Consider the following 9,651-nt stretch of genomic DNA (forward strand, 5'->3'; position numbering starts at 1 on the left):
TGCACACAATGCATGACAGTGAGTTAATAAGACACTACACATTAGATCGTGCAGTGATCATGTTTGTGACCGATATTATTAGAGACACGCTAACATCTCGGACACAGTTTAAAAATGCCATAGAGCCAGAAAGTAATCAGTACATTAATTATATGGGGTTAGATCTCTGCCACAATTCTGCGCGCGAAAGATAATATTTTAAGCACACAAAAGTGCATTTTGCACGTGTGCGATCTGAGTTATTTGGAGAAAATGTTCGTCTCGCAAAGAAGAAAGAATTTTGAGTGCACTAAAATCAATTTTGCATTTAAAATACGTTTTTGGATGTGTGCAGACCTTCTCTTTTGCGCGTGCAACTTTTCACTAGCTTGCTCCCTTGATGCCCGCCCTCAGTGCTCTCCAAATGCCAACAACTGGCTTGCTCAACACAACCCAGCGTTACAATATGCCTCAGTTCGCGCGCGTGCAAAACGCACTTTTGCGCGCTCAAAATATGATCTTTTGCATGCAGAATTGTGGCAGAGATCTAATCCCATAGGCCGTGGAGAGAAAAACAGCAGAAAAAATTTTTTCCCCAATTTGCTGGACTGGCAGGGTTTTGCTCTGATTAGCATTGGCCTTTAATGACTCTCTCCAGTCAAACAAACTCTCACCTCGTAGAACTTTTTCACCGTTTCTGACTGCAGCTTGTCAAAGATGTTGAAATCTTTGTCTTCCACCATCTTGTCGCGGTAAACCCGGTTGGACTCGTGAAGGAAGATCTTCACCAGGTCCTGAGAAGTCTTCAGACACTCGCTGGTGCAAAACAGGATGCCCTGAAATCAAACGGACAAACCGCAATAACAGGGTTATTGTTTCTCCAGATGTTGTCAAACTACTGCATAACATTTTTGTATGCATCTCAGTGGCAAAGCAATAAAACAAAAGCATAAAAGTGCAGATATCATTACAATTCAACAAAGAAAGATGCTCAAAAACACTGAACTGTTGGAGTGTAAAGAGAGAAGAACAAACCATTGATTTTTGACCACCAGTGATTTTGGGAAAGAACTACAACTGATCCGTCTAATACCGTATATTGCACCACTTTAAACTCTACAGTCGTCTAAAGAGACTAAGAGGGATTTCAGGCACCAGAACAGGCCTGGTTTTTAAATTTCATCATTATAAAACATTGACATCCTTTGTGTCGATGTACTACAGAACACTACACTGCTGCAGGTCTTTAAAAGTGACCGAGACACTATCATCAATGTCCAAAATAAGAAGATCGATCCAAAAATTGACCCCGGGAACCTCGGGTAAGACCAGTAGTCATCCTGCATGCTCGAATGGATCCCTGAAAGCATCATCTGGTGTGATCCAGAACTCAAATTCATATTGATTAACCATCAGGGGGAAGGATAAACAGCCTCTCGGCTGTGAGGTCTGACCCGGAGTCCATACACCGCTCCAAAGAGTGTCTGACGCTAGATTTACAGCGAGCATCTGTCTGATTTCTCCTCAGCTTTTATTCTGACACTCCGGAGCTCCTCTGACTTTGCTTCAGCTCTTCAACACTGGAGAATGAGCTCTATTCTAGCACAGACCTGTCTGAACACACCACGTTTAGATGCTTTCTTCCTCTGTTAAAGCTCCATAAAAGCTCTCGAAACAAAGTATAACCATTTAAGTTCTGAATCAAACTAATAATCAATAAAACTGCAATAAACATGTCTATTTTAGACATGTCTATTGAATACTAATCGACCATCCAGCAAACCTGCTATTCCATATTTGTGACCCTGGACCACAAAACCAGTCTTAAGTGTCAATTTTTCAAAATTAATAATCTGAAAGCTGAATAAATAAGCTACGATAAGACAATATTTGGCCGAGATACAACTATTTGAATATCTGGAATCTGAGGGTGCAAAAAAATCAAAATACTGAGAAAATCACCTTTAAAGTTGTCCAAATGAAGTCCTTAGCAATGCATATTACCAATCAAAAATGAAGTTTTGATATATTTACGGTAGGAAATTTACAAATATCTTCATGGAACATGATCTTTACTTAATATATCCTAATGATTTTTGGAAAGAAAATTATAAGAAAAATCGATAATTTTGACCTATACAATGTATTTTTGGCTATTACAAATCTCAGAATATAAACGACCTTAAAACAAACTTTGCACATTCTCAATCTTTTTTTTTTCTGAACCACATTTCCACATGTAAAATTAGACAGTGCATTTCATCACACTCTGTGGTTACAGTGCAAATATGAAAATGTAAAAATAATATACACAAATGGTTTCCTGTTGTAATTTTTGTAAAGACTGATATAAAAGATTTCACAAAATATACTGTGAATATATACTATAGAAATTGTTTGTTTGTCTTAAATGTATTATTTTATTCATATGTACTTACTAATTTTTATATATACACTTATTATTGTTAATCACTCTTTGTTTTAACAGTTTTTATGACTAAAAGCCTGGGATAAGAGTATGAAATCCATACATAGTAGGCTTTTAAAAGTAAAAAATAAATAAACAATGTTTCAGACAAAGTTGCCAACAAGACATAGAACAAAAATAAAAGTTCATTTAATAATAAAAAAGGCAGAAAGGGAAACTACCCAAAACACCCCAATTCAGAAGAATTGATTAAATTCTAAAGCTGTAAATGCTCCATAAATCTGAACCTGCTGCTGCTGCTGTTCATTATTCTGCACTCCTGCACTGCAGTGAATCTCAGTCACACACGCGGCTCTTCAGACGCCATTTCCACAGCGATGAGCCTCCTTTGAAAACAAATAAATCAAACCGATGGCCCATCGCTGCTCAGTGAGATACAGTTCCAGTCACGGCCGGACAGCGCCTCAGGAACTCCGTTCTGATGACATACGGCAGTGCTTCCCATCCAGTCCTCAACGGAGCCTAATTATCCGAGCATTTCCTCACACCGGGCTATAAATTAATGACTTCACGTCAATCACCACGCTGAAATAAAGTACCTACCGGCAGCATCAAAAAAAAAAAAAACGTTTTCCACCAAACTTTTTATATATTTTATGCATTAATTAAAAGTCATTTTATGCCTTTGTCAGAATGTGCACATTTAAAAACATCTATGGGTGAATTAATTATTCATTTCTGACTGCAATCAGAAGCTGATAGGTGGCTTTCTGACGGCGCTGTTTTCATGACCTGTTCTAGAGTTAATCGATCTGCATCTCATCTCAAAGTGTTAGAGAGAAATTACTCGCACTGTTTTCTCTCCAAACTCATGATAGCTCATGACTTGTATTAAATGAATATTAGACACAGACCAGATCATAAAACTTTCTCCAGCTGAAAAGAGCGAGACGGAACAGCAGGTAAGTCATTTCCTCACACTGATTGCCAGGATTAATGGTTTATCACTGAAAGATCACAACTGGAGTCTGCTGGAGTGTGATCGGAGTACCTGGAATATGTTGGAGAGGTCACGCAGGTTGAAGATGTAGTGGAACTTGATGGCAGTGGGCAGGAAGGTTGCGGTGACGCGCTGATGGAAGGCCAGGGCCAGCTGGACCAGCTGAGAGCAGCTCTTCTGCAGAACGGCTGGGAATCCCTCGCCGCGCAGATGCTGACTCAAGATGCTGCAGTAGATGGTGTTCAGAGCGTCCACACCGGGAAACGAGAGCGCAAACACCGAGAAATGCCTCTGAAATAAACCAATCGTTCAACAGCTTCACATTAAACCACACGCTTCCGTTTCAACAGCTCATATTATATCATACATCTACAAAATACAATTATACGTTGTGTATCATGTTTGATTCCCAACATTCTTCAAAATATGTGTTCAGCAGAAGACACTCATGCAAGTTTGGGTGAACTGTACTGAACAGAAGTCTTTTATATTCACCAAGGCTGCATGTATTTAAATAAAAATACAGTAATACTGCAAAATATGATTACAGTTTAAAATAGCTATTTTCTGAATATACTGTAAAATATAATTTATTCCTGTGATCAAAGCTGAATTTTCCAGTCTTCAGTGTCACATGATCCTTCAGAAATCATTCTAATATGCTTATTTGCTGCTCAAGAAACATTTCTGATTATTATCAGTGTTGAAAACAGTTCTGCTGCTGAATATTTTTGTGGAAACCGTGATACATTTTATTTTTCAGGATTCTTTGATAAACTGAAAGTTCAAAAGAACTAGGGTTGTGACGGTGAGGAAATTTTCCCACCGGTTAATCGACGTGTGACAGCACCGGTAATACCGGTATCACCGTGGGGGCGAGGGCGAGGGGGCGTTCCCTCTTTTCCTCGCTTTCCTTAGCTTTTAAATAGCTTGTAAAAGCGGCGTACCGAGTGCGCATTTTACTTTCACTTTCAAATAGCGGCAATTCGGCGTAAAGCAATTGTTCGTTTTTAGTTCGTTTGAATTTTCTCTCTTTTCCTCGCTTTCCTTCGCTTTTAAATAGCTTAAAATAGCTTTTCGAATTAGCGGCAATTCGGCGTCAATTGCTTGAATGCAACAACAAAATACAACGTCAAACTCACTTTAGCCTATATATAAAACATAGAATTTTTATTAACAAAACAAATAAAAATACACCATGCTATAGGGCAGGCTATGCCTAATATAAAATAACAAATAACTTACATGAAGTTTAAATAGGTATACAAAACTGGAAATAGGTTAAGTAAACGTATAATATATAACCAAATAAATAAGAAACGCAGAACATTTGTTCAACGTAGAACATTGCATCTCGTTTCGAAACTAAATCATCCGCGATCGTCTTGTCTGTCTCACCTCACTCTTCTTGTCAGTCAGCTCGACTCACTCTCCTCACTGGAGAAATGAAATCTGATCTGTGCGATGCGACTGTCGTTCGGCACGCTGCATTGAGCAGCCGCGTTCAGTTTTTAATTGTAGTGTCTGTTCTTTTACTGAACTAAATTATTTTTATTACTATAAAAAATCAAAACGACGGTGGGGGTCAGTGGGCAAGTGACGTAACCGGTGTTGCGGCTTAACACCAGTATCACCGTCAGCACTGTCTATCGTGGCAAGCCTAAAAAGAACAACATTTATTTGTAATATAATTTTTTTTTGTTTTTAATCAATATAATGTATCATTGCTGAATAAACATATTAAAAAAAAAATTCTTCCAAACATCTGATCAGTAGTGTAAATTTCTTATGACTCCTATCATGTAAATCTAACAGTATAGTTTTTTTTAATTAACTTCTAAACAGCAGTGTGTGTATGTGTGTGTGTGACTTGTGAGGACCAAATGTTCTGATGATACACGGGGCAACTTTTTGAGCAATGTTGCCGTCAATGGGCAACTAGGTGAGACACAGGACCCACGACTGATCTAAAGTATCCAGATAGAAATTTGTTTCCCATTCTCAGTGGGAAAATGCCCAAGAAACATTGCTCAAAAAGTTGCCCCGTTTATCATCAACCTTACAGTATATTGTAAAATACTCTGAAAACCCACTAGTGAGGACATTTTACTGGTTCCTACTACTAAAGGTATATAAATCAGCCAAAACATGTTTTATGTAAATCTAGTGTTATAAACCGGATAGTTCCGGTCCTTGATTCTGATTGGTTGAGCCGCGTTCGAAGCTGTTGTAAATTACACTACAAACATACACCTTGCTCGGCAACCACTTTGTTGGAACCACAACTGTTTCTGAGGAACTACATTGTTTGGTGGAAGAATAGTGTTTTTATTTATATCATTACACTTTATTTGCTCTGTTTTATTCTGTGAAACCTTACTACGTATATGGAATAACCGTTTTATAAAAGCAATAAGCCCCGTGAAGCCGTGGTTTACAGTGAATTTATAACAGCTAAGGGGCGTGGTTAGGCACGACGCGAAGCGGAGTTATAAATTTACTGTAAACCACTGCTTCTTGAGGCTTATTGCTTTATTTTGCATATGTTTCTGTGATGGGTAAGTTTATGGGTGGGTTAGGCGATAGAAAATATCATTCACCTGATAGAAAATCAATGGAAGTAATAGCGAAACAAACACGTGTGTGTATTTATGAAGTGACAGCGAGCTCTGTGTCAGACAGACTGTGCTGTAGAATCTCTCTGATATCAGTACCTGCAGGCGAGGGTTGATGGTGAAGCTGCCGGCCGTCGGGTTCATGCAGGACACGTACTGCACATTGTGAATCTCCTTCAGCTGCAGCTTGCTCCTGTCGTACCTGAGAGGACACGGCGTTCGTCAGCCACACACAAACACACTCTGTATGCGCGGCGCGTCTGCGCTAAAGCCACTGCGGTCCACAGATGCACTGACTTCAGCTCATCTCAGGTCTAACAGACACACCAGAGACTCTGCAAACCAACAGCAGACACAACGCCTGCAGTGACGGCCCTGCAAGCAGACCATCTCAACCAATACACAGTTAGGTCCCCATATATTTGGACACTGACACAATTTTCAGAATTTCGGCTCTGTATGCCACCAGAATAGAATTAAAATGAAATTAAAGTGCAGACTTTAAGCTTTAATTCAAGGGGTTGAACAAAAATATAACATAAAATGCTTAGGAATTACAACCAGTTTTATACAGTTCCCCCCATTTTCAGGGGCTCAAATGTAATCGGACAAATACATATAATCATAAATAAAATGTTAATTTTTTATATTTTGTTTAGAATCCATTATATAACTGTAACTTGAATATGTTTTGGTCAGCAGCTAAAATGTGACAGTGGACCACAAAACCAGTCTTAAGTGTCAATTTTTCAAAATTGAGATTTATACATCACATGAAAGCAGAATAAATAAATAATGAAAATCTGGAATCTGAGGGTGCAAAAAAAAATCAAAATATTGAGAAAATCGCCTTTAAAGTTGTCCAAATGAAGTTCTTAGCAATGCATATTACTAATCAAAAACTACGTTTTGATATATTTACGGTAGGAAATTTACACAATATATTCATGGAACATGATCTTTACTTAATATCCTAATGATTTTTGGCATAAAAGAAAAATCTATAATTTTGACCCATACAATGTATTTTGGCTATTGCTACACATATCCCCGTGCAACTTAAGACTGGTTTTGTGGTCCAGGGTCACAAATGATAAAAATTTTGCCTGTGTTCAAATATATATGGACCTAACTGTATGCTGGTTAACACCATAAAACACTCACGTAACCAAAGCCATGAATGTAGCAATTAAACGATCCACCTGAGCAAAGGCACACCATCGTAACAAGTGTGTTTGTGTCAGATCGTGTGATAAATGGCGCTCAGTACCAGTGGCTGTAGTCCATGTGCTGGCGGATCATCGTGTGCGGCTGCACCGTCCCGTACTCGTCCACCTCCGGCATGTTCATGTCATCGATGAAGTAGATGAGGCGCTTGCTGCCCGGTGGCCCGTAGTTCCTCCCTGCCTTCTTCTCCAAGGGTTTCTCTAAAACAGCTGCAGGGAAGACGCTCGTTTCTCAAATGCTTTGTGAGCACAGATTTAACAAACACAATTACATGAAGTTAACGAGTTCATAGACAAAGTCTCATCAAAGTGAAGAAACTTAACAAGAAAACTGCAGTGCATGAAAAATAGGATGGCACTGAAAAGGGTTTGACTATTAGATATGTTTTATAAAGTACTATCTAACAATATTATCATTTAATGTCTGTATCAGCACATTAAAACTGTTTTTGACAACTCATATTTTTAACAATCTGTTGAAATGATATTCAGCTCAGTGTGCAAAAGCTATTTTAACTTTGTTTGTTTTAATTACATTCATTTTAATGGATATTATTCATTTTAGTAATATTACAAATGTAACATCTTTTAACTGACTCCCGAGAAATAACACAGATTGGAACCCTTCTACAGCATGATCAGAAAAGAAAAAAAAAACACATTGTATTTTTCTAATTTTGAACACAAACTGTAGTCAATCATGTTATTTATTTAAAACTAACTAGCTCCTACGGAGTTAAAACTTAATTTGTAACTTTACAACTTGCAACCCAGTTACCCACGATACCCATTTAAATGCTTATATATACATAAAATTAAATATATAAACATAACATATTTTTCTTAAATATATACATGCATGTGTGTGTATTTATATATACATAATAAATATACACAGTACACACACATATATTATGTAAACAAAAACTTTTATTTTGGATACGATTAATCGCAATTAATCATTTGACAGCACTAATATATATATACAGTATATGTATGTATATATATATTTGTATTTTTTCTAGCAATCACCATATAAACATCAAAACTAAGTTCAATAAAGATCGCAAAGTTCATATAAAATAAATAAAAAATGAAATAGCTATAAAAATAATTACTATATAATATAAATTATATCATATTTTTACATCATAAAAATAATAATGAAAATAAAGTAAATTATTATATTTTTTTTTACAATTCCAGGCCTTATTTTGCACCCTAGTCTTTAATTATACTAAAGCATATGTATTAATAAACTAAGGCTATAGTATGTGATTATGATTGTAATGCGTGTGAGTGAGTGAACGGACACATGGCTAAACATGCTGCAGAGTGATAAATATCAAACCAACAGATTGCAAAGACAGCGGAGGACAACGGGACAAAAACAGCTGATGCTGGGAGGAATGTGGCATGGGTGTTTGCTTTAGATCACAAGAATCTGTCACTGTCAAAAGGGCTTGAAGTTGCACTTCTGCGTTCAGGGTCTAATGAAAGAAAGCAGAGACATCATTTTTCTGAAGGAAAAAAAAACACACACACACCCTGTAACATGGCTGACGTGGTGTAATAGTTGAAGGGTACGTTTTTGATGGCGTATTTCTCCGGGTCTAAAGAACCCAGTTTGTCTCCCACCAGAACAGACTTTCCGGTGCCGGCGTTGCCCACCAGCATGACCGGACGCCTCCTCTCCAACAGACTGTCCATGAAGTAGCGTACACGGATGGTCTCTGTGGTGTGGACCAGGCAGGCCTGCAGGACACAAACACAATGACCTTCATAACTCAACAACTTTCAGAGATGACCACTGATGTGATGGCCATCATGAGCTGCTTGTGTATGCAGCATTGTGAGCCAGATTCAAGATCACTTGATGTTGCCAAATTTTAAGGAGTGTCATGTGTACAGCATCTTTTTCTGCATAAGGTAAAAACAGTGCATCACAAGACAAAAAACATCCCAGACAGTAGACAAATTGAGACTAATAAATAAATACGCATAAATAATTCACTCAATATATTAAAATATGAATGAAAATATGGTATGGAATGATGGATAATTACATCTACTTAAAAACCTAATTAGAAACTAAAACCGAAACCATTAAAAAAAAGCTTGTTAATCTGTAGGGCTCCCCCTAATAGTCGACTAACCATTAGTCGACCGGAAGAGGCTTGGTCGACCAAAATATTATTAGTCACTAAGGCCCAATCCCAATTCTACCCCTTAGCCCTTCCCCTTTCCCCTACCCCTCGGTTTCGTGCACTCACGTGAAGGGGTAGGGGTGTCTCAATTCTCTTTTGGTTGGAGGGGTAGGGGTAGGGCCAGACAGCCCTTCAAACGAAGATTTTTTGGGACCACACTTCAAACGAAGGGGTATGAATTATCTCAGCGTAAACC

The 9,651-nt window shown here is 37.9% G+C and overlaps 1 protein-coding gene across 1 annotated transcript in view; it reads right to left on the reverse strand.

The window, feature by feature from the left end:
* dnah9 (dynein, axonemal, heavy chain 9) overlaps nucleotides 1-9,651 on the reverse strand; it is a 113,772-nt gene that overhangs the window by 48,956 nt on the left and 55,165 nt on the right. Inside the window, exons 38-42 of the mRNA XM_016527147.1 lie at nucleotides 8,796-9,003; nucleotides 7,293-7,458; nucleotides 6,122-6,224; nucleotides 3,459-3,698; nucleotides 654-815 (exon numbers count right to left, since the gene is read on the reverse strand). Of these exons, the coding sequence (XP_016382633.1) occupies nucleotides 654-815; nucleotides 3,459-3,698; nucleotides 6,122-6,224; nucleotides 7,293-7,458; nucleotides 8,796-9,003 (879 nt within the window). The remainder of the gene's footprint in view (nucleotides 1-653; nucleotides 816-3,458; nucleotides 3,699-6,121; nucleotides 6,225-7,292; nucleotides 7,459-8,795; nucleotides 9,004-9,651) is intronic.

This window comes from Sinocyclocheilus rhinocerous, unplaced genomic scaffold, assembly GCF_001515625.1.
Source record: "Sinocyclocheilus rhinocerous isolate Xijiao unplaced genomic scaffold, SAMN03320098_v1.1 scaffold792, whole genome shotgun sequence".
Classification (NCBI taxonomy): Eukaryota; Metazoa; Chordata; class Actinopteri; order Cypriniformes; family Cyprinidae; genus Sinocyclocheilus; species Sinocyclocheilus rhinocerous.